General features: G+C 38.8%; 2 protein-coding genes across 3 annotated transcripts in view; one reads left to right on the top strand and one right to left on the bottom strand.

Annotated features, from left to right (window-relative positions):
• Positions 1 to 25,928, top strand: part of LOC311302781 (uncharacterized protein) — a 198,842-nt gene that overhangs the window by 134,443 nt on the left and 38,471 nt on the right. The gene's annotated exons all lie outside the window — the stretch shown is intronic.
• Positions 1,874 to 24,642, bottom strand: LOC311302733 (uncharacterized protein). Of its 2 annotated transcripts, none has more exons than XM_084428769.1 (2): positions 24,574 to 24,642; positions 1,874 to 4,040 (listed from the first exon to the last, which is right to left on the bottom strand). In XM_084428769.1, exon 2 carries the CDS (start codon positions 4,033 to 4,035, stop codon positions 2,455 to 2,457), a length of 1,581 nt encoding a protein of 526 aa, XP_084284895.1. In that variant the 5' UTR covers positions 4,036 to 4,040; positions 24,574 to 24,642; the 3' UTR covers positions 1,874 to 2,454. The 2 variants fall into 2 exon arrangements, with proteins under 2 accessions (XP_084284895.1, XP_084284896.1); XM_084428770.1 differs by having other exon boundaries at positions 24,555 to 24,624.

Here is a 25,928-nt window from a genome sequence, read left to right on the forward strand (position 1 = left end):
GAGTCCAGGGAGCCCCGGGACTATAATAGCCAGGTAATAGGTTATATTGTTTAAGTTTCCAATTGACTGAAGATATAAGTTATTGTTACATTATGTTGTTAATAAACGTTTTAAATTTGACAATGTAGTGTGTGGTATTGCGAACAAAGGTCAGATATTATTATATTGCATAAAAGTCTTAAAATGGCATAGCTTGTGCTTTCAATTTATTTTTTTAAAATCGAGAATCGAATCGAACCGTGACTTTAGAATCGAAAATGTAATCGAATCGAGGATTTGGAGAATCGTGACACCCTTACTAAAGAATGCTTTCAGCACCTGAATCAATGCCACGTAGAATTAAGGCAGTTCTGAAGGCGAAAGGGGGTCAAACACAGTATTAGTATGGTGCTCCTAATAATCCTTTAGGTGAGTGTATGTCTGGTAAGTATATAGCTAGTTGGAAAACAGTTTAGCTTACCTGTTTCTGGCAACATTTGATGGTAGAATGGTAGAATCTTGAGGTAAATGTTTGTGTAGACAAATAGATCAAGTTAATCTGTTGTGTGATTGTGTGATTCACTCCTTTATAAAGTTTTGTTCAGACTGTACTGTTGACACCTGCTGTGATCATCTTCTCTGGATCTGCTGCCAAATCACAGTGTGATACTTAGGGATGGGCATGATTAATCGACGATCGATAATTGATCGTTAAGAATTTCGTCGATCACGTTTATTTGTTATCGATTAATCTAATGCAGGTTGCGTTGCGTAGAGTGTGAGTCTTGAAGCAATGGAATTAATTTTAGCGCGGAGGTACCTGTGCATCCCGGCAACGTCAGTCCCCTCAGAGCGGGTGTTTTCGGCGGCTGGACTGGCTGTCACCAGGTTGCGGTCGCGTCTGATCCCAGATCATGTCAACATGCTTATCTTTCTCAACAGAAATCAGTAGACTGGTGCAGAAGTTCTATGGGAACTTCATGCGTTTTCTCAGATCGGATAACTATCTGATTTATCAAAACGATTCCATTTACTCCTGGTCACATAAATGTGTTTTTGCAAAACGGATATAGGCCTAAATCCGATCTTGAATTCCCGCGCTATATGCATTTAAATTGTTGCACGTCACCGAAAGCAACTGATATGAGCTGCATTTTATTGATCATCAGCGAAAATGTCTAAATCAAAGACCGCAACAAGATATTGCGGCAACAGCCCTGGTAAGATCATTTCGGTTCTTTACTTTTAATGAAGATGATTGTGTGTTGATGAATGACTTTCACTTTGATTTGCGATAGTTTGCACGTTGGCTTGATGAATAGATGCTCATCTGTGGTGATGCGTGTTGAAGTAGCGTCGTCATATCTGGCTATAACATGACATGTCATGCTAAAAATGACAAAAATGCTAAGAAATAAACGTGTGAGAGCGTGTTATAGGCTAGCCTATAACACGCTCTCACACGTTTATTTCTTAGCATTTTTGGGATAACGTTAAGTCAAATTTACATATGTGGTTTCAACAACCAGATGCATTTACACTTGTCCAGTTTCGTCTGGAATGCGTCTCAGATCTCCTCCTGAAGTGGTTTGAGCGATCGGGTTTAAATCAGTCTCGAATGCGTTTCGGAGGGCATTTACATTTGGTCTTTTCACAATCGGATAGCTATCCGATCACAGAAAACGGATGAAGTGGCCATGGGTCTCTGTTTACGAACGCCGGCTCGCAGCTGCAGGTTCCGCTGTTTTAGAGCACCGCAGGGCATAACTTCAAGTCTACCGAACGTCCAGTTTCACTGTTGATCTTCTTGTAATAAAGATCTCATCGAGGACAAACAAACTGTATTTTTGTATTTTCATAGCATTTTTAATTCATAAAAAGTTAAAGAAATAATGAATTTCAATATAAAAATATTAATGATTAATCGATAGTCGATCGTTAATTCTCCCGACGATCGACTAAGAAAATTTAATCGAATGCCCATCCCTAGTGATACTCTTGTGGTATTTATTGATTATTATTTTTTAATGATCATGCTTGCACATAAGTTGGATTATATTGCACATTTGCCCAAAATTACAATAGGTAACATGGAAGAAAATGGAAGCACTTTGGGAAAAAAATCCGCTTTTACCACTTTTAAGAATATAGTGTTAAAATGGACAAAAAAACATTTTCTAAGCTGACAACCTGGCTAGAACACATGTTGAGGGGATAAATATTAATACTGGATAGGTTGTATACTTGTACCAAAAAGTGTCCGACAAAGTTTTAATATCAGTTTTGGCCCCCTGACTAAGTGGTTTCTTCACTGCATGGATCTTCATGTGTCGCTTCATGTCACTTTTAAAAGCAAAACTCTTCCGACACTGATCACACGTGTGCAGCTTCCCACTGCTGTGGATCCTCATGCATTTTCAGATGTGATAACCGAGTGAATCTCTTGTCACAGTGTGAACACTTGTAAGGTTTTTCTCAAGTGTGGATCCTCTCATGTGTTTTCAGAGATGATGCGTGTCTGAATCTCTTGTCACAGTGTGAACACTTGTAAGGTTTTTCTCCAGTGTGGATCCTCTGGTGCTGTTTTAAACTGCCCGCTGTATTAAAAGTCTTCTCACACTCAAAGCACATGTACTCTCTCACACCAGTGTGTATTTTCTCATGTCTATGTAAAGATTGCAGCAGTGAAAAACTCTTTCCACACACAGAACATGAATGTGGCTTCTCCTTCATATGAACTGTCAGGTGTCTCTTCAGCTCTGATGACCTAAGAAATGTTTTGCCGCACTGATCACATGTTAATGGCTTCTCTCCGGTGTGGATCATCATGTGAACATTAAGGTTTGCTGATTGACTGAAACTCTTCCCGCATTGATCACATGAGAACGGCTTCTCTCCGGTGTGGACCATCATGTGAAGATTAAGGGCTGATGATTGACTGAAACTCTTCCCGCACTGATCACATGAGAACGGCTTCTCTCCAGTGTGGATCCTCTCATGTGTTTTCAGAGATGATGATACACTGAATCTCTTGTCACAGTGTGAACACTTGTAAGGTTTTTCTCCAGTGTGAATTCTCTGGTGCCGTTTTAAACCATCCGCTCTAGTAAAAGTCTTCTCACACTCAAAGCACATGTACTCTCTCACACCAGTGTGAGTTTTCTGATGTGTGTGTAAATTTTGCAGCAGTGAAAAACTCTTTCCACACACAGAACATGAATGCGGTTTCTCCTTCGTATGAACTCTCAGGTGAGTCTTCAGGTCTGATGCTCTAAGAAATGTTTTGCCGCATTGATCACATGAAAACGTCTTCTCTCCGGTGTGGATCCTCATGTGAACATTAAGGGCTGATAAATGACTGAAACTCTTTCCACATTGATCACATGTGAACGGCTTCTCTCCTGTGTGGATCCTCATGTGAATCTCAAGACTTCCTTTGGTTGTGAGACTCTTCCCGCACTGAGTGCAGGTGAAAGATTTATTGGCTCTTCTTTTCTTTAAAAATGTATTTTTAGTCTTTGAGCGACTCAAAGGTTTTCCTTCAGGATTGACATGATGTTCCTCCTTCACTTCACTCAGTTCTTCTCTCTCCTCCTTCACTTCACTCAGTTCTTCACTCTCCTCCTTCACTTCACTCAGTTCTTCACTCTCCTCCTCCACTTCACTCAGTTCTTCACTCTCCTCCTCCACTTCACTCAGTTCTTCACTCTCCTCCTTCACTTCACTCAGTTCTTCACTCTCCTCCTCCACTTCACTCAGTTCTTCACTCTCCTCCTCCACTTCACTCATTTCTTCACTCTCCTCCTTCACTTCACTCAGTTCTTCAGTCTCCTCCTTCACTTCACTCAGTTCTTCACTCTCCTCCTCCACTTCACTCATTTCTTCACTCTCCTCCTCCACTTCACTCAGTTCTTCACTCTCCTCCTCCACTTCACTCAGTTCTTCACTCTCCTCCTTCACTTCACTCATTTCTTCACTCTTCTCCTTCACTTCACTCAGATCTTCACTCTCCTCCTCCACTTCACTCTGTTCTTCACTCTCCTCCTTCACTTCCATCGGGTCTGACAGAAAAGAAACAAATTTTCAGTACATCAAAATAATTCAAAGAGAGAAATATAAAGTGAAAGGACATGAAAGTGAGCCCTGGTGTAATAGTAGAAAGTAGACAACTGCTATAAAATATTATGATAATGTTGAAAACCTTTTTCTTCGTCGAAGCAAGAGACGTTGGGGATCACGTTCAAACAAAGTTATTCTTTATTGAGGACTTTGCGTTGACGCGGCTGCAGTTCTTCCCAAATCAGTCTAAAGTATATACAGTTTGCATTGTAGTTATATACATTCCAAGGGGGAGGGATTACATAGAGGTGGAGACTCTGAACAAAGCCTGCAAATGAAGTAGGAACACACCCTACTCTGAGTCCAATTGAATCAGCATAACTATTCACATGCTGATACTGGCCAGGAACTCCAATTCCAATAGCCATCCCAGACCCATTAAAGACAAAAGGTGAAAGTCAATCAACCTAACGATTCAACGTCTGGGCTCCGAAAGGTGAGAATCAAGTGATCTGACTTATTTAAAACACAATAGAGAAAACAGGTCTGGCAGGAAAGGAGACTCTTGCTGGAGACTCAATAAATCAGTATATAAACTTTATCAGTTTATATACTATTGCAGTGGAAAAACTAAATTAAACCTTTAATAAAAATGTAATCCAACACTTCCCCCTTTGAGAGTTCTAATAACTCTCACAAAAATACAAATGTATACACTTAAAAGTTAATTCTTGTAACTTGTGTAAGTTACAGGTACGTATAACTTATTCTGTGTTGTGTCCTTGATTTACATGAGTGTCATAGTTCTTCTCAAAACCATAACTGTTGACACCTGCGACGCAGGGTGTAAAATGTCATATAAACTACATGATTACACAGAAAACCATGTAGCATAAGAGTGGAATTCTTGAAAGTCCATGGCGCCTGAATAGCTGTGAAGTCTGTTTCCTGTAACGTCCATTTCCCACGTAGAGTCGCTCTGATGACTCGTCCCTCATGAGGCTTGTTCATGGAAATCTGAGGTGATGCTTTACACCAGGTTTCTGCTTGCGAAGACATCAACACATACGAGTAACACAAGAAAACAAAGAAACAGCAGAACAGCAATATTCATGCATAGACTTCACCCTTCCATAAGTCATTTGATCGTATAGTGGTTTTAAGTCTAACTTTTATCAAAGTACACTTAAAAGTTCATTCTTGTAACTTGAAAAAGTTACAGGCACAAACATGATCTGTGTTGTTCATCTGTAATTGCATGCTGACACAGAAACATAACATGCAACTAGGGTCCGTGAATTTTCTGCGTTGTGTATTTTTTCATTTTCTTTGGTGATAGTTCGTTCAGCAGTGGGTCTGGTTGTCTTCTTGAAGTTGGGGCTTCATACGCAGATGAGACGGTCGTTGCATATGGATCTTGAAAAAGCCATCAAGTTTTATCTGTAAGACAGAAAACAGAAAAACAGAGAGCAGTATTTCTTCAAAACACTACGGTTGTAGCAGTTTAAACATTATGGTTCTATCATTTTCAGAGTCTACTGTTGTCGTTTCATTCTTTCCCTATTTCTTAATTGATTTGACACCTATGGACCAGTGAGGTAAGGATGGACTAAATCGGGAAAGGCCTATGAGGTAGTGTCTTCACCCTGGGTTCACCCCCGAAGTCTGTTGCGTCCAGATCCTCCCAGGGCACCCCACTTGTCCGTGTCCTATCCTGTCCCTGTGTTGTGTGCACACTGTAGAGTGTGTGAGAAAATTGGCACATTTCCATTCTCCAGTGAAACATCAGTAATAAACATCATTAACAGAGGATGGTTGTCTGACTGCAATATTCTATGGCATAACATTTAAGGCTGTGAGTCTTACTTAATGTCCCCCAAACAAAGGCTGTGACAGTCACTAAGTCTTTCATCTTTGTTGTGAGTTACTGGGGAGATTAAGCAATCACAGCCCAAATGGTTAACACCTCAAAAAGCTTAGCCACGAGTCCAATGACGAGGGGAGGGGTTGCTTTAAAGTAGCAAACAAATGTAGTAAGAGCTGCATAACATTGTTAACTTGTCTTAAGTTATTTTTGTTTTTTCTACATTCATTTCCAAAATGTCCGTGCTTACCACAGTAAGAACAACTGGCTTCTCTAGGACTTTTGCGTTTCTTTGGCTTCTCTGAGTTGACCATAACAGAAACTGCTGCAATTCTTACTCTCTCTTTGACATCAGAATCTCTTTCCCAAATAGCTAAACTGTCCAAGTTGTCTTGCAGAGTTCTCGTACACCATGTGATGTTTAAGTAAGGCAACGCCTTTCTGTGTTCTGGCAAAAGACAATGAAACCATGTGCGAACCAAAGGACCATTATGACCTAACACCTTTTCTGGAGTGTCGGCAATTCCGCTGTAAACGGCAGCGATCTGACAGAATCGTTCTGTGTACTCACAAACAGTCTCACCCTTCTTCTGTACACAATTGGTTATTTTTGACCAGTCCACGTTCGGTCCAACAATGTTCTTTAAAATTTTCAGAACTTCCTCTCTCAATTCATCTTTACTGGCTTGTTGCAGTTCAGAATTGTTTACAGCATTTTCAAAATCATTGAATTCTGACTCAGTCAAGATCTGTGATATTAGCTGAGTGACTTCAGCTAGAGTCATATCATAGAGCCGCATCTTTTTGGACAACTCTCTCCTAAACTCAGAAAAATTTCTTTGCACTGATGGCAAACTTTCAGCAATTCTCTCAATATCTTTAGGAACTAAAGATGTTTTGACTGCTTGTGGCTGCAATATGGGGTTTGCAAATGGAACTGTATCAATACCTTTTCCCTGAGGCTTTTGTCTAGCTACGCACACTTCAACTGCATTTACATCTGCATTGACCTTGTCCTCTATACTATCAAAAGACTGTAAATCAGGATAGCTTTCATCTGACTGTTGGTCTTCTAAATCACATTTGGTTGAGGCTTTGTTATGGCCCACGTTTGTCTTGAGACAGGACACCTGAGTCTGCAATTGTTTGATCTGATCTTTCAACTTATCAATACAACAAGCTTGTTCTTGTGCAATGGATAAGCTAAATTCTCTGTGACAGAAGATAATGCCTTTGACATTTTTCTTGCGAATACTTTCTCCTAGTACCTTCTTACAATCTTCAACTGACCACACTTTTTCTGGATCAATGCCAAATTTCTTTGTTAAATTCAATCTGACTGGCTCAGTCACGATGGAGTCCATGTGCTCTGATAACAAAGACTTGAATTCACTATCTGTCCAAAAAGGTGTAATCTGTCTAGTACTTTTCCTAAACATTTTGTGAATTTCTGTTACCACAAACAAACACTAAAAAACTTCTCTCTACTGTCTTACAAAACAGAGGGTACAATCTTATTAGCACATGACGCTAACTCTTCTCTAGCTTACAGAGGATAGGTCTTCTCTAGCAAGAGCAAACACACAATATTAACATGTAACTGTTAATCTTCCCTGCCAACAACAGAGGGTAAATTTCATCTCTAAAAGCAAACTTTAGAGGCTTATCTTTAGTTAACCAAACTTCTACAGCTGTTTGTTAACTACTTCTCTGAACGGCGCAGAGGAAAACATTTGTACTGGTCTGCATTGGTTCTTTTAATGGAGTGAAACTCACCGAGTCTTTCATTTGTAGAGAAAGATTCCGTCTGGAAAAAAAATCAGTCTTTGAGATCTTTTTTGGAGCTTGAAGTTTTCAATCTGGATTCAGAAGATTCAGTCTGGAACTCAGTCAGCTTTGTTGAGATCTTTGAGCTTGAAGTTTCTTTGAGTTTCCTTCTTCTCCATCCGGGTCGCGGCAGCAAATTGTTGAAAACCTTTTTCTTCGTCGAAGCAAGAGACCAGGAGACGTTGGGGATCACGTTCAAACAAAGTTATTCTTTATTGAGGACTTTGCGTTGACGCGGCTGCAGTTCTTCCCAAATCAGTCTAAAGTATATACAGTTTGCATTGTAGTTATATACATTCCAAGGGGGAGGGATTACATAGAGGTGGAGACTCTGAACAAAGCCTGCAAATGAAGTAGGAACACACCCTACTCTGAGTCCAATTGAATCAGCATAACTATTCACATGCTGATACTGGCCAGGAACTCCAATTCCAATAGCCATCCCAGACCCATTAAAGACAAAAGGTGAAAGTCAATCAACCTAACGATTCAACGTCTGGGCTCCGAAAGGTGAGAATCAAGTGATCTGACTTATTTAAAACACAATAGAGAAAACAGGTCTGGCAGGAAAGGAGACTCTTGCTGGAGACTCAATAAATCAGTATATAAACTTTATCAGTTTATATACTATTGCAGTGGAAAAACTAAATTAAACCTTTAATAAAAATGTAATCCAACAATAATTTGATGCCTTTTTATAATTGATTATATGTCCTTGAAACTTTCCATGAACAAAGTAAATTTATCTTCCAATTATTATATTTAAAACATTATAGGCACAAATCCCATGTTTCTTTAGCAATAACTATATTATTTGTTATATGTTAAATTTATTATTTCTCAGTCATTACACACACATCCAAACTTTAATTGAGGATAGTAAGAGTGCAAGGGCTTTAGATACAGCTTTGGATGTGACTAGCTTCTGTCTGTGTAGAGGGAATGGTGTCGTCTTGCCGGCCCTAATTTAATAACAAATGATCGTTGCGACGGAGGCAAATCAATCAAAACTAACTTTAGCTGGAAAATAACTTTGTTATAGAACCGCTATAAAGCCAAAACAATCTTACGTTAAATTATACATTTATCTCTGTAAAGCTGCTTTGAGACAATCTACATTGTTAAAAGCGCTATATAAATGAAGATGACTTGACTAGCTTAGTGAACACTGTCCATTGTTGGGTCCCCAATACCGACTAAGCTAATGAAATATATGCTTCCAAAGGTCATAGATCCTCCTCTTAATATCATTAATTCCTCTTTGTCATTAGGATACAACATTACTGAGACTGCTCTCATTAGAGTCACAAATGATTTGCTCTTCTCATCTGATCATGGTTGTATCTCTCTATAGCCTAAGTGTTACTCGATCTTAGTGCTGCATTTGACACTATCGACCACAACATCCTTTTAAATAGACTCAAATACTTTGTTGGCATTAGTGGAATTGCATTAGCATGGTTTAAAGGGGTGGTAAAACGCCTTTTTTCGAAGGCTTGATTGTGTTTGTGGGGTGCACTGTAACATGTGTTCATGCTTCATTTTTAAAAATTCGCATTATTTTTCACAAATTAAACCATTATTCTACACTGCTCTGTCCCTCCTTGTAAAAACGGTCAGATGATTTCCGCATTCTATGAAGCCCCCCCTTCAAAATACGCAATGGGCTCAGATTGGTTAGCTGGCTCAGTGTGTAGTGATTCGCTAACCGCCAAGTACGAAAAAAAAATGAAAACCTCACTCCCCCTTATCTTTACCGGTAGTTTGTGCTTCAGACAGTAAACAACGGCGTCAATATTGCCATACCAGTTTGAGCCCGAATCAGACCCAGAGAATGTTAGAAGAGAGGATCGAGCAGAACCTGCTCAAGAACGGCTGTTAAAGGGATAGTTCGCCCAAAAATGAAAATTCTGTCATCATTTACTCACCCTCAAGTTGTTTCAAACCTGTATGAATTTCTTTTTTCTGCTGAACACAAAAGAAGATATTTTGAAAAATGTCGGTAACCAAACAGTTGATGGACCCCATTGACTTCAATAGTAGGAAAAAAAAAAATACTATGGAAGTCAATGGGGTCCATTCAACTGTCTGGTTGTCAAGATTATCTACTCGTAATTTCCTACTACTTAATTCTGAAAAAAAAAAAAAAAACAGATTCTAATTATTGGACAAAAAAGTCCTCACTTAATAACCTAGAATACTGTCTAACACTTGATGGCTGCTCTGTCAAGTCTTCGTCGTCGGTGAGGAACCTGGGTGTGCTCTTTGATACCAATCTTTCATATGAATGTCACGTGTCTAAAAAGATCTAAAAAAATATCTAAATTACGCCATATGCTCTCAAAATGCTGATTTCTCTGAAAATGCTGAGCAATTAGTTCATGCGTTCAAGACATCAAGGCTAGATTATTGTAATTCTCTACTGGGTGGTTGCCCTGCATGCTTAATAAACAAACTACAGCTGGTCCAAAACGCAGCAGCTCGAGTTCTTACCAGAACCAGGAAGTATGACCATATTAGCCCGGTTCTGTCAACACTGCACTGGCTCCCTATTAAACATCGTATAAATTTAAAAATATTGCTGATTACTTACAAAGCACTAAATGGTTTAGCTCCGCAGTACTTGAGCGAGCTCTTAACGCATTATAGTCCTTCATGTCTATTACGATCTCAAAATTACGGGCAGTTGAAAATACTTAGAATATCAAAATCGACTGCTGGCGGTAGATCCTTTTCCTATTTAGCACCAAAACTTTGGAACAGTCTTCCTAGCATTGTCCGGGAAGCAGACACACTCTGTCGGTTCAAAGCTAGACTAAAAGCACATCTCTTTAACCTAGCATATTACACATAACACATTATAGACTTCTATAACAGTGTTTATTTCGTTAACGAAACTATGACGAAAAATGTTCGTTGACAACCTTTTTTTCCCTGACTAAGACAAGACGATGAGAGACGACACCCACGTCATTAAACGATAACTGTGACTATATTCAACACATGCATTATCGTTGACGAATAAAGACGAGACTGAAATGTGTTTAATTTTTTTTTTAAACTTGACCAAAACCACTTGTTTGTGTCAAATAAAGGAGATGACAACACATCGACTGTTTTTACGAGCGTTCAGGCATACGGTTGCCAGATTTCAATAATTTAACCCCCCAGTCAGAGCTTTTCTGTTAAAAGAACACGTTTTCTACCCGGTCTTTTCAATAGTATCTGGCAACCATGCGCGTGCGCTCTCTACACTGCTGAAGAAGCGCGAGCGATCTTCATTTGAGAGTTTCTACTTAAATTAAAGTGTCATTCAGTCGGTCTGTGTTCTGTCACGAGCCGCGCTGTTTGTACGACTAAATCTGCGATCAAAATGCAGGTTGATATCCAGCAGTGTTTTTAATGTTGATCATATTATACGAGCAAGAATGCAATGTTTCCCGAATATCCACACGATTTCAAATGTGACATTGATTTTATACAACAGTTCAACAAACAGAAGGGTAACATTAAGTGATGTACTACATTTAAAACAGTATTGTCAGTAGGCTTATTGCTCTATTTTGCAACGAAAGCCATAGCAGAACTGCTGCAAACATCTGTGGCTTTGAACGAATCGTGAATTCTGTGACCCGTTCATAAATATAGCAACTTGCTTCGTTACTGAATGAATGAATGACTCCATAAAAGAGACACTTCGTTTTTACCATCATTGCATATTTATTGAACATTGTTTAATACGTTTTAAACGTCAGGTAAAAAATTAACTGGAAGAATCGATTAAAGGGGGCAAATATTGTCCCTTAATGGAAAAGGTGTGACTGCAGTCTAAGTGGAAGAGAGGGGGTACCAGGGGGTACAGCACTCTAAAAAACACTGAACAGCTGAACTATGGAAAAGGGGTATGTACAGTAGAAGTGCTGCTGCTAAAGAGTGAGTGCAATGTCAATACAGCCTGTTACCTTCATTTAAATTTATCATAAGCTTAATTGAATTGGCCTAGAGAGAAAAAATTATAATGACATTTTTTGTCTAAAGACTACATATAAATAGCTACCAAAATTCATGTCGGTAACTGCAGTTTGACTAAAAGTTGACAAAAAATGCAATGACTTTTCATCAACTAAAACTACACTAAAACTATGAAAGACAAAGTGACTAAAATGTGACAGACCAATAAGCATTTTTGTCTGAAGATGAAGACTAAGACTAAATCAAAAATGGCTGCCAAAATTAACACTGTTCTATAATTCAATGTTAGGCTGCATAGATTAGGTCAGCCGAGACCGGGAACACTTCCCATAAATCTGGATGTTCTCGTTACATCATAAGAATGGTATCTACGCTAATATTAGTCTCTGTTTATCCCGAGGTTTACCGCAGTCTGTTGGATCCAGGCCGTATCCAGATCTGATTAAGGACCAGCGCCTGGACACGACAACAACGCAGTCCTGAACTGTCAACTAGTCTTCTCCCCAATGAAGGCCTCCTTCCCTTTACCTCTATACAGATAAAACGTTGTCAGGATAATTCCGGTTCGCGTGGCTACGCAGACGCGATGACAATTTCTGTATTATAAATCTTTAAGGCATAAAAAGTAGTTTGTTGAGAGTTGATTTTGTGAAGGACTACACGTCTGCGCACATATTCAAACACGCATACCTATCGCCCGAACACGTGATACACATATGCGTGCCTTCTGCATTTTCCCGGATTTGCGTTTCAGAGGTTTGCGCAGAGAAAACGGGTAATCGTTTGCACTTTCGAACCTATTTCAGGGAGTGCGTTCTCGAGACACTAGGCACTTTTTTGTGAGGATGGGCAGCCGGAGCGCGTTAAAGGGCACCTATTATGGAAGTTTGAAAATTACCTTTCATGTAATGTGTAACATAGATCTAAGTGAACAAAAACATCCTGCAAAGTTTTATATATGAAAGTTCACCGTAAAAAAAGTTATTGTCTCTCAAAAGTAGGAGTCGACTCTGAGTCAATTTTAATGAATCGTTTTTCCAATGAGTCATTTTCCTTTTCGTTGTGACGTCAAGACGAAAAAATTTCAAATTGGCCGCACCCACTCATTGCGCACGCACGCAGACACCAGGGAAAACTTGAAAACATCATGTCGACAACAAAACGCTGTGTTCTGAAGTGCGAATCAAAAGTGACCTTTTTTCACTGCCCAGGGACGAGCATGTGAAGAATCAATGGCTAGAGTTTATATTTACAACTATACCACACAAGTAACGTTGTAGCCCAAACCTTGTGCTGTGTTCGCGTCATTTTAATGACGATTGCTTTACAAACTGCTTTCAAGTGTGGATTCGCAAGCTGGTTGTTACAGAAGGACAGTTCAGTACCAAGTTTATTTGGATCAGCTTCCTCCTCCGAATCACAACCTGTAAGTATTATTAATAATTGTTGCTTTTATGTGTTATGTAGCATGCTCAAGTATTTGTGTGTTGTGTAAGTTACGATCAGCGCAGCTTCTAGGTCTCCAATGTACATTTTTTTGAAGTGAAATGTTAGTCGTTGTTATTGGATTTGTCAAAGAATAGAGCACTACCTTGTAGTACTGCAGTGCTTTGTGACACCTTGAGGCTGAGGCCAGCAACTCGCCTTAGGGTGCCGGCTTAGGACCTGGCAATAGTTTTGGAAGGCCTGTCAGGGACTCCATTCAAGCCCCTAGATTCATTCTGACTTTCAAGACCATCTTTCTTCTAGCTATTTCGTCCCTCAAAAGAGTCGGAGACCGAATCAGGCCCTTTCGGTTTCTCCCACCTGCCTTGAGTTTTCACCCAGGATGGTCAAGGCATTCTTATACCCTAAGCAGAGATACGTCCCGAAGGTGCCGACCAATATTCCGAGGCCTATTGTACTGCAGGCTTTCTGTCGTCCTCTGTTTACTTCTTAAGACCAGGAAAAACTGAATCTCGTGTCCAGGGCGAGCACTGGATACTTGTGTCCACAGGGCTGCCCAGTGGAGAAAATCAGATCAGTTGTTTGTCTGCTTTGGATCACCCAAGAAGGGTCTTCCAGCCTCTAAGCAGACAATCAGCAAGTGAATAGTTGAGGCTCTCTCTCTTCCCTATCTCCCTATCTATCTCTTCCCTTCAAGAGGTTTGTGATGCGGCGGGTTGGTCCTTGCCGCTCACATTTGTGAGATATTATAGCCTGGACCTGGACGTATCTTGCCGACAGTTTTACATACAGGCAATTTTAAGTATGGCATATTGGGAATTCTTGTTCCCAAAGCGTCATTGATGCAGCGCGAGTTCCCTCGAAAGAGAAAGTCTCAGGTTACCACTGTAACCCTAGTTCCCTGAGAAGGTAACGAGATGCTGCGTCGCCCTGCACATACTTCCTGCATCCCTGTGATCGACTTTGCTTTGGCTCTCGAAGCTAGCGCCTTATCCTTTACCCGCCCGTGACGTTCCTTCTTTCCAATGGACTAGTTGACATACGTGTTTCAGACGCAATCACGTAGGGGCGTTCCCAAATCATCATCGACGCAGCGTCTCGTTCCCTTCTCAGGGAACTAGGGTTACAGTTGTAACCTGAGACGTTTTCTTTGCAACAAAATACTGTTGAAAAACAAACAGAACTAAACTACATTGTGGAGATGATTCGAGCACTAGGGGTAGGCACCTCACGATTCGATTACGATTCAGAGGGCTGCGATGCGATGATAAAACGGTTATTGATAGGGGTGTGACGAGATTAAAACGCGACGAGATTTCTCGTCGAGGTGAAACTTTGTCTCGTGAGTTGTTGTGATGTCAGCGTGATTGAGCATGAGGGTGAAATTAGTATTGAAGATGCCCCTGCCACTTTTAAATCATTTGTGTGCCGTGCCAATCACACACACACACTCACTGTCCCTCGCTCACTCACTCACTCCCGCGCGCACACACGCACACTCACTGTTGCTCGCACTCTCACTCATTCGCGCACACTCACTCTCGCACACACTCAACCCGTCGTGGAGGACCGTTAAAATTAAACATGCTAGTCTTTCTGTCGTGATGTCCTGAAGCATCGCAGACGCGTAGGTTGTCGCCCACTTTGACACACTACACAAAATGAAACGATCGAATCTTGCGTCCCGACGCCCGTTGTCCTTTACGAATCTCCACGAAACGGATCATGCCAAAATCGCGCTAAAATAGTGTAATCTGAACCAGGCAGGTAATAAACATTTGACCTATTACGCAAAGAACCTATTAAAGCACTAAGACGTGGGAACAGTATCTAACATTCACATATCACAAGTCATATCGCACATCGCAGCTTTTCCTCATATCGTGCAGCCTTACTGCCCAAAGGTCTCAAATGCTGCCAGAAATCATCAACATGCTTTCTTGAAAAAGAACATGACCATAATCTTAGGCTGCTCTGTGTAGTTAATTTATCTCTTTTTCATGCTTGAAGAAAAAGTTTTGAAGTTTTGAGAGAGCAATACTTTAATTATGGATACACACTTACTGATTGCATTTAAAGTGTTATTTCAGTTATTTATATTTATTTTATTTATACTGTTTTATTTTTTTATGTTCGATTTGTGGAAATGAGTTAGATTTCTCATGTGAAATCGTACAGGGGAGAAGCCAGACGGTAGAGGAGAGGTTATAGCAAAACATTTTGCAGTGTTTGCATGTCCTTTACTGCATAGAATTCATTAAAATAGAAGTAAAATAGCATTCATTACAAGTTGATTTCAAAATGCACCTAACTTGTTTTGCATTTTGTGATTTTCAGTTGAATAAAAGACTATTTTCCATTCATATATTTCATCATTAAGGATTTCTTAAAAATTGTGTAAAAATCTCGTCTTGTCTCGTTCTCGTGAACCCGATCTCGTGTCTCGTCTCGTCTCGTGGAGTAAGCGTCTCGTCACACCCCTAGTTATTGATGTATCTTTTTTCTATATAGATTTTCTTTTTTACTTCCAATATATTTTATTAATTAAACAAATGGAAGTGATTTGGCAATAAATGTAGCGATAGAGTTTGTAATTCGCTTTTCTTTTTCCGAGTTGGGTGGAAGCTTTGAAGGTTGTCCTGGTTTCTGATCAGACGTGTGGTTTATAAAAGAATTATGCACCGAATTTGAATGCTTCCAATTAGATCTCGCTGCAATGTTATTAATTCTGCTGTGAATTTAAACGCTTTCTCACTGGATCTCCCAGCGCTGTGTAATAACAGTATAGTGTGATTGAGATCGGACCACGAATAAACCTGTTTCATGTTTCTGTTTCATTTGATATTTCTTGTATGTAACAGAAGATTGTAATGCAGAGGGTGCCAGTCGGATTTCTCGCTCAACCATCATGTGTCTCTGCCTTTTGCGTTTCGTCAATATTTCGTTATCAATGAACATTTCCGAAATCGGAAATTGATTTTTGACATTTGTGATTCGATTCAGAATCGTCAACATCGCGATGCATCTAAGAATTGATTTAATCCCCCACCCCTATCGAGCATGTTGAAAATTATTCTTCAATCAAGTTCTTACATCTACGATTAAATGTAAATTAAATGGCTACCGTTTCATACTGAGGTAACTGAGGCTTACTGTCTAACGCTTGCCACAAAGAACCGGCAAAAGTAATGATTATGCATGAGTCTGTCAGTGTCGGCTGCAAACAAAGTTGGTGATGCTGACTCGCCATCCTCGCAGCACTTAGTGAACGGGCCTATAGAGAGAAATGCACACTTCATACGAATTAGCCTACATAAGCAGAGAGTAGGTCAGTTCTTTTTGGTTTGAATTTTGTTTAAAAGTACACATTTCAAGCTTTCTATACATATTTATCAGGTCTGTGAGGCAAGTATAGCTTATACACTGAGTTTTTGTTTATTTATGAGGCGAGCTCCAGTTCACGCGCCGGCGCCTTCGTGTCCTGATTATATTGTCTGCTATATTTGCTTCTTATTTATTAAATCCAGGGAATTTGTTGCTGAAACATTGATTAAATTAAGTTACAATTTATACAAAACGAAATTCACTATAAGATGAGTAAGATCATAAGATGCCCAATATATCAGGAGACATATGGGGAGGGTCAGACATGATTTTGACCACTTAAGTTTTGATTTGTAGAAAGCCTTTTCGTTAAGAATTTTGCCTTCTCACATGGTGACACAGGTTCGTGGATCTGAGTGTTGTGATTTCGGTTTCATGACACATATCACTACAGCCCTAATCAACACTTATTCAACAAGTCATTCGGGATCACCAGCAGATCAACTCGCTTTATTCTGAGTGTTTGCTGTTAGAAACACATTATTTGAGTCAGATAGACAGGGCTCGACATTAAGGCTTGTCCGCTTGTCCGGGACAAGTGGATTTTTTTGTAGGACAAGTGGAAAATTAGTTGTTCCACTGGACAAGTTAAATTTCAAACAAAAAATGCCATGTTACTTCACGTTATGTGCCACTCATTACGTCTATAATTTTACAGATTTAATTTTACCGATTTGAGACGTCGCATAACTGCCAGATTCAAACTGTGCTTTCGCGCGTTGCCTGGAGCTGAGCCAGAGTCGGACGCGTTCAGCGCTGTCATATATCACAACTAAGCAGTGTTTTCAACCTCATAATGTTTATTTTAGGTTTCAGATAGGCTATTTAAATACACATAAGCACAAGTAAAACAATACATTTGGAGTTTGTAAAATACACACTGATGTCTGTGGAAGCAGCAATAACAATCTATTCAAATATAATTTGCCGACATGTGTTATTCATATCAGACAAACATAGTGGAAGTAATGTTAACTAGGCTATAAAGTTTACTCTATTCTTTCAGTAAGAAACTTTTTTCTTTCGGGAGAAACTGATGAATTCACGTGCTGTAAGTTAAATCCGACTGACAGGACAACATTGCGGCGCCCATCTCATGTTATAGATCAAGATTATTTATAAAGGTTTTTAAACGACGCACCACACTCACTTAAATGTATTTGAGAATCGGAATATCAGACAGGCTGATTGATGACATGGTAAGCAAGTTTGTGAATATTTTGAATAAAAAAGGAAAAGCGAAATAAAAGCGACACATCTGTCATACAGTATTATTGTGGCTGCGGTGTATCGCGTGACGCCACGTCGCCATGGAAACATTAAAGGGAACGTTCGCCTTGAAAAAACTCACTCTGGGGGTGGGGAGGGGGTGTCAGTTAGAATATTTTAAACTTACGCGTGAAAGGGTTAAAGAAAAGGTCAAAAATAAATTTGTGTGTGCTGTAAAGTGATTAGAAAAAAAAATCGGAATCGGCAGGTCAAACTCAATGAAAAACCGGAATCAGCCTAGAAAATTGTAATCGGTGCATCTCTATGTCTACAAAAATTATTTTAGATATAGTATACAGTAAGTAATAAGTCTAGCTAGCTTGTCTAGCCAGCTTGCAAATTCTGAGGATACCTACACGAGTCACCACTTCCTCTGGTGATACACTGCACACCAGCGTGCAAAGAATTACTTTGTATTATGGAGTCTGGAGATCCTTATCTGAATCGGAGTCTGAATTTTATTAATATTGATAGTGTTTGGATGCTTTCAATGGTTTGTTTGAATTCTGCATTAGCAAAACACACAAAAAATAATTATGTAAAACATAAATTTACTTGTCCAAAGGACAAGTGCCTCAAAAAGTTAATGTCAAGCCCTGGATAGATGACAAAAGCCTATTAAACTGCTCAACTGAAAGACAATACTGTCATTTCTCACACTATGACATGGATAAAACATCAATAATACATTTTACACCATCATGACTATAAATTTGCGTGTGCACTCGCAGCCTTTTGTTCTGTGCAAATGCAATGTTGTAATATTGTGTTTATTTTGTGTAGGCCTATTTATATCTGATTTATCTCATACAGGATGCATTTGGTTAAGAATTAATGTAGTAAAGTGTACGGTATTGCACATACAGTGTACGGCAATGCACGACTAATAATGACTATTGGACTGTCATATTACATAACATTATAAAGAGGACAATATTGTAATAAAACATTTATTATTTGGGTTTAGTTGCCGTGTCGCTTTGCTCCAGAAATAGCACGTCCACAACATAAGTCATTCTGAATGGCACGTAACCAGTGATGGGAATAACGGCGTTATAAATAAACAGCGTAACTAATGGCGTTATTATTTTCAATAACGAGTAATCAAACTAATTACTGTTTCCTCCGTTACAACGCCGTTACCGTTACTGTTACTAAAAATGCGGCATTACTATAATTGAGCTCACTGAAACAGTTTTCATCTGAGTAGGCTCTCTTTCAGCCACATGAGCTGCAAAGTTTTTCTCTGGTGTGTGTGTGTGTTTATGAGGTGCCGGACTGGCTCGACAGTGCGCGAGAGAGACCGAATGTGAATTACACATTTCAGCATTAGAATAATCTCTGTTGCATATTGGTATCATATAGCCTACAATTTTTAAATTAGTTTATATAACATAAACTCCAAAATAACCTGCAGGGAACGATGATAATATTTTAATAAAGGTGTCTTAGAATTTGAAATTGAATTTATCTTGGCATAGTTAAAGGACAAATCAAGTGAAAAATGAACCTGGGGTTAATTAACACATGGTTACCGAGTCGATCGTTCCCTGCGATGCGTTTTCATGAAAATCGAATATAAAGAGTTTTATAACAGATTAGCTTATAACAGTAGTATAGGGCAGAGAGTAAGTAAAAGTAAATCGCAAGTTAATACCACTAACAAGGCTCAAAATAGCCTCACACTAACACGGTAGCATAATGAGGGTCCCTATATGCAAAACGAAGCATTGAGAACTTTGTAAGTGTACAGACAGTTTAATAAGAAGATACTTTATAAAGACAGTACATTACGCATTTACAGTAGGGCTGAACGATATTCTGTTTTAACATCGACATCGCGATGTGCGAATGAGCGATAGTCACATCGCCGGAACATGCGATGTGAAGGGTAACGTTAGTAGCACACAGTAAACACGAGATTGTTGTATGGCTTTTTGCTGGGGTGACATACGCGTTCCGCGTGCCTGCACAGTGATTGGTTCACTGTGCCGAAGCTCACCGCTCACAGCCAACATTCACTGGCAATCCTATAGCTAAAAATGCGCTACGAAGAGGATCCGCCGCAAAAAAGTCAAAATCAGCTATTTGGGACTAGCCTATTTCATCTACAAAAAGGAGGATGTTGACCAAAAAGAGGTAGGCTACTTTGCTGGAGTGTTATAAAGTTGTGGATGTTTTTTTTTTTTTTTTTTTAAGTAGTTTATTTTTCGTGTTCGCATTTATGAGGAAAAAACAATGTTATTAAGGACGCGACCGTTATGAAAGCGGCAGTAAAAGACTGCTTTAAAACTTTCACAGATACCTCAAACAGAAAGCACAAAGCCTTTCTTTAAAACGAATTTCGTTTCGTATTAATTGTATCTTAATTTTAATCAGTATTTCATTATCCAATTTCCTGGATTTAATAAATAAATATTAAATAGCCTATAGCAGCCAGCGCCTGAACTGGAGATTATAAGCTATCATCCATGAACCGCAACTCAGCATAAAAGGTAGCCTACTCGCCTCACACACCTAATAAATAATAATAATAATAATAAAATAGAAATATTACTATTATCTACAGAAATCTCTACTTTTAAACAGAACCATTAAAAAAATAATAATAATAGCCTAATCTGTATGAAAAGTGCATTTCTCCCGATCACTGCTGCGAAGATCGCGAGTCAGTATTGTCAACTTAATCTTTACAGAAAACACTTGTTTATTAATAAACAATTAAAATGTCACATCGCAATATTTTACATATTATTAATCATTACTTTTGCTGGTTATAGGTGCCGTTTACATGAACGCGTCACTGAATCAGCACAGAAAACATAATTTTTCGGGTCCTAGAACCTGAAGAACGTTAGGTCCTGTGAAGAACGTTCACCGAATTCTGAGAGAAATATGTTTCTGGAATAAAATATTAAGTGGCCTTTTTTTTTACTTGTAATGAAGCTTGCTTATTAGTGAAATTATTAATAACATGGAATGGTAATTATTGACTTTAGCCTGGATTGATGGCTTGCAATATCGCGATATATATCGTTGGGAAAAAAATATATCGCAATGTAATTTTTTTCCAATATCGTGCAGCCCTAATTTACAGGCAGGAGCCATCTTGGAAAACAGTCTCGACTAGTCGAGCCACGAACACCGTGCTACATTAGATTTCACAAACGTAATTCCTATCGACCAGCTCACATCGCACGGCGTTCGTGGCTCGACTAGTCGAGACTGTTTTCCAAGATGGCTCCTGGCAAAACATTTTTTTTTTTTAGTCGACTAATCGTTGTGCAGGACAGGACTTTGGTCGACTAAGCATTTCTTTGGTTGACTTAGGGCTGCACAATTAATCGAATTTCTAATCGCGATTACGATTACGGTTGCCACGATTACGTAATCGTTCAAAGCCGCGATTACAAAAAAAAAAAAAAAAAAAAAGAAGCCGCTTACAATATTCTGCGTGGTGTGTTTAGAGCATGTTACGTTGTGAGAGGCGAATACGACAACTTCAGAGAACCCAGCACAATAGGAACTACCAGAGACGTAAGTGTACACTGAAATAAAAAGTCTCTCACCTCAGAAAAACTTTCCTGTCCTCTCAGCCGCTGCAGTAGCGCGCACTCTTCAATTGCACGTGCAAATGCGGCGGAGCGCGCTGTATGTCGCTTCACTATATAAAGCGCAAAATAAACAAGCATGCATCGTTGCGTTTTAAATTAGAAAAAAAAAAAAAACGCGTTGTCCAGATTCACTATCAGATGATGGTGTCAGGCTATATGTCTGTGTCATTATTCTATCGTTATTTTCATAACTTGTTACGAAAAAAAATCTCTCACCTTAGAAAAACGAAATTTCATGTCCTGTCATCGTTATACTGTGCTCGTAGCCTGCACTCTTTAATTGCACGCGCAAATGTGCCGGTGCGCGCTGTATCACTTTACTAAAGCGCAAAAGAAATACGAGCATGCAACGTCGTAAATTAGTAAGTAACGAAATAAGTAAAATACCAATAAATCAGGTTATTGGTACGTCATGTGTTTTGCATGCAGGTATGATGTTCATTCTATTTATCAGGAGCAGCTTCCATGTTTCTTTAACAGTTCTTGTAAGTATTGTGTATCACCATGGTAGCCAAACTGTTGTTTCCATAACCCCAAAATGCCACTTATTGGTTATTTCTATATTTGTATATGACTGTGGAGGCTCATACCAAGATTGTATTAACAAAAACTAGTTTGGGACTGCTATAGCTTAACCTCGTAGGCCTATACTGTTTATTTATCAGTATTAGTCATATTCTTATATTTTATTATGTTAAGTAAAGGGGGACAGTACTTGTGTGCGTCAAAAATGTTTGTGTAAACAAATGTATTATAATAGGCCTATATAATTCCTAAAAAGGTGGGTCGCAGCTTGATGACCATGGGGAAATGTGGGTCCCATGGCCAAACTATTCAAAACATCATTCAATGTGAATTGTGATAATCGTAATTAATAATCGCAATTACAATTTCAAGGGAATAATCGACAATTATGATTTTTGTCATAATCGTGCAGCCCTAGGTTGACTACAGCCCTATCTAAATCCTTAAAAAACTACTTACGATTCGTTAATCCCGATAGCTGTAATATTAAAAATGTATAAAAGCTGTAATAGTAAAAGTTTTCCAGATAGATCTACATGTAATGCCAGATATTTCATATGCAAGCATGTCAGCCAATCACAGCAGTCGGCGTTTACACTGAAGTCTCACAGCAGCCAATCACAGCAGTGGGCATTTACACTGAAGTCTCACAGCAGACACGCCCCTTAAAACAGAGTGTTCAAATCAGGGGTTGAAATCAGGCTAGGAAATATGCCTTTTATTTCTAAATTATAACAACTTTAGATCTAAAAAAAACATACTAACATTATAAGGGCACCCCAGGAAACATTATAAATAATAAAACAATCCATTCTAAGGCATCTTTAGTATAAGTTTATAGGTGTCTCTTACATTGTCCCACAGCAACATTAAAATAGTGTAGATAAGTGTACAATGTTTTTTAATAATTCAGTGTTCTATTTAGTGTCCATTTAATTCATTTAACATTTCATATTGGGGGTATCCAAGAAATTTCTTATATTTAAACACTTTTTTTTAAAGTAACGCAATAGTTACTTTCCCTGGTAATTAGTTACTTTTGTAACTTTTCTTACTTTCTCAGCTCTCAGATTCAATTATGAAATTCAAACAATAAACACGGTTTTGGTGCCTGACAAATCGCTGACAGAGTTCAAGCGGCACGTGAACCGATCATCTGTTATGCCACGTTACAGGCAACCTGTAACCCGTGTTTTTCCAACTCGTAACTGGGAATACGTATTGTTTTTTTAGTACTTACGTAGTCATATCGTATTGTATCGATATCGAGATATCTGGCATGAAAATCGAGATATGAAATTTTGTCCATATCGTTCAGCCCTACCGAGGTCCACCCACCACAGATTTAACACAAATCCTGTGAGAAACACTGGTATTGCTATGCTAATGCAGCTTATAGGTTGTTTTAGGATTCACCGCTGTGGAGTACAGGTCAACTGTATTAATTATGTCACATTTTTACTTATTTCATCTGTTAACTCTCACTCGTTCTTATACTCACTCATTACATGACATTAGTGGTTTTAAGGAATATGATTTGGTATGCATATAATTAAGGGCGTGCAAAGATGGGTGGTGTTTATGATCATATAGTGGCCTTCCAGTCCAGCCCTGAGTCAGACCAATGTCGTCTGCAAATTATGCTAGACCGTCGTCGGTTTCTCTATGTTTATTTAACACTTTGCGCTATTTTATTACTCTTTATTAAGCATTTCTTACGCATTTATTAATTTTGCACCTTAATGTTAAGAGATAATTGTTAAGTGTTCATTGTGATTTAGACTTATGTTTACATTATTATAATTATTTGACTGTTTTCCATGGTTGTATTGACATTTCTGCCTTTATAACTGAGGGGATTATAATCAGAGGAGGGTTAAGTTTAAAATAAAAAATGTTTAAATGTAATATATTTCTCTCCTGGTCCTTTAAATAGGTCATTTATCAATATCGATATGAAACACTTAGGCTACTCATATTGTGATACAGTTTTCAGCCATATCGCCCAGCCCTACTACAGATAAATAACTACAGCAGCATAATATGTCCAAATTAATCTAAAATCTTATCTAAAATATAGTTTAATGTTATGATTCATTAATCACTATAAGTTAGATCATTATAATAACATTTTATATGCGCAGAAACTGAAAATTACCATAACACTTTTGAAAATAAAGAGCACCACAGAGCACTATTGTACGAAGAGTAAAACGCTATACATAATTTTAAGTAGCAGCTAGGCTATTGATTTAATGTCTCACGTGGCTCATTATAGGCTGTATACGAGTAAAATAAAGTAAAGCATTTAGCAGATCTGTTCCAGTATGACACTTGAGATCGATATCCATTCATTCCCTTCATAGATCTCAAACTTTAACGTTTGACTTGACGAAACAATCACACAAACGAACACAAAATCGCTCAGGTCTGAATGAACTCCACAAATTCTCCTCATGCTCGCTGCTGCTGCACTAAATGTTTATTTCAGAAGGAAGACGCCAGAAAAGACGCACAAGTATCGCTGCGATCGATGAAAACAATACAGAAATGAGCCTGTCGCTTAATCAAACTGTATAAAGTGTGTGTGATAGTTGTGTAAATATGAGAAATACCGTGAACTGCTCTCCTCACCTCAGAAGACTCGACGCTAATGGTGCGTTGCGTTCACACAAAACTCTCAATGAGGGAGGAGACGGCGCGAGCGAGCGGTGACGTAATCGGCCTCCAACACACGCGCGTACGGGACACCCCCGCAGCCAATCAGGGCCACGCAGATTCAGCTTTACTAGAAGCCTTCCATTATTATTATTATTTTAGAACTGAAGTGACTCCAGTTACTAAAGGTGAAAGGAACTTTTTCAAGTGAAGCCCAAAATAGGCAGAATAGGCAGAGGAGGATATATGCATTATATAGATTAATATTCAAAAATAAATGTAAAGAGATTCACAAAAAAAAAAATCAAATTCACAAATAAATTGATTAAGATCCACAAATAAATGTAAGGAAATTCACAAAAAAATATCAAATTCACAAATAAATTAAATGAGATTTGCAAATAAAAAAATTACAAATGTTTTCTTACTTTACAAACACAACTCTGCCTGGCATTTATGTGTGAACCGGTTTCTGTGCATGTGTAAATCACTGCATGTATCTGTGAATCTCTTCTTGTGCATTAGCGAATCCCCTCACGCATTTGTGGATTTTGAAACACTTCTAGCGTCGTCGTGCAGAGAAATCCACAAAGTGGACTCCACCCACCGTTTACTCAAGCCAATCAGATAACGACCACAAATCACGTTTGGCTTTACACTCTGTGCGATCTTGCTCAGAAATAACTTTGCTCATTCATCATCCACCTGCACGGGCTCAAATAGGAAGTGTATGCTATGCATAAGGCCCATACAATTGCTACAGCAAAGGATATGTAAAATTTGGATTTTGTTAGAATTAGACCATTAGACTGTGTATCAAGTCAAGCCACAATTTTGATGAGCCTTGGAAAAAGCCCAGCAAACATCGGTCCGACGGCAACGTCGTGTCCCTGGCCAAAAATAGTCGCGGTAGGACCAAGGGGCAACATTCTCATCTGAAAAATGAAGCCTACCCGGAAGTGCGAAAAACTGCATTACATCGAAAATCCGCTAGGGGAAGGTCCCAAAAGGGAGCAAATGTCCATAGCCCCCATGTTAAAATGTCCGTTTTCACAGCATAAATTCATGTTTTTACAGGTTGGTCCCATGGACTTTTATTGTATTTTTCGATAGGTTCCGAGTGCCTGACAACTGTGAGGGGGGTGAATTTTTTTCTAACTCGTTAGTTTAGATAATATTTAGATATAAAATGTATGACAAATAAGGGCGTGGTTAACTTTGATTGACAGCTTGATTGACAGCTCAGGCTGCGCCAAGGAGAATGACAACATAAGAAGCGCCATTTTTTAACACAGTTGAAATATAATACTACTGTTTCTGTATCATGAAAT

This window comes from Rutilus rutilus (genome assembly GCF_951802725.1).
Source record: "Rutilus rutilus genome assembly, chromosome: 1".
Taxonomy (NCBI): domain Eukaryota; kingdom Metazoa; phylum Chordata; class Actinopteri; order Cypriniformes; family Leuciscidae; genus Rutilus; species Rutilus rutilus.

What these genes read in the sequence shown, in the direction of transcription:
- LOC311302733 (XM_084428769.1), bottom strand. Translation starts at nt 4,035, where the DNA reads ATGGAAGTGAAGGAGGAGAGTGAAGAACAGAGTGAAGTGGAGGAGGAG.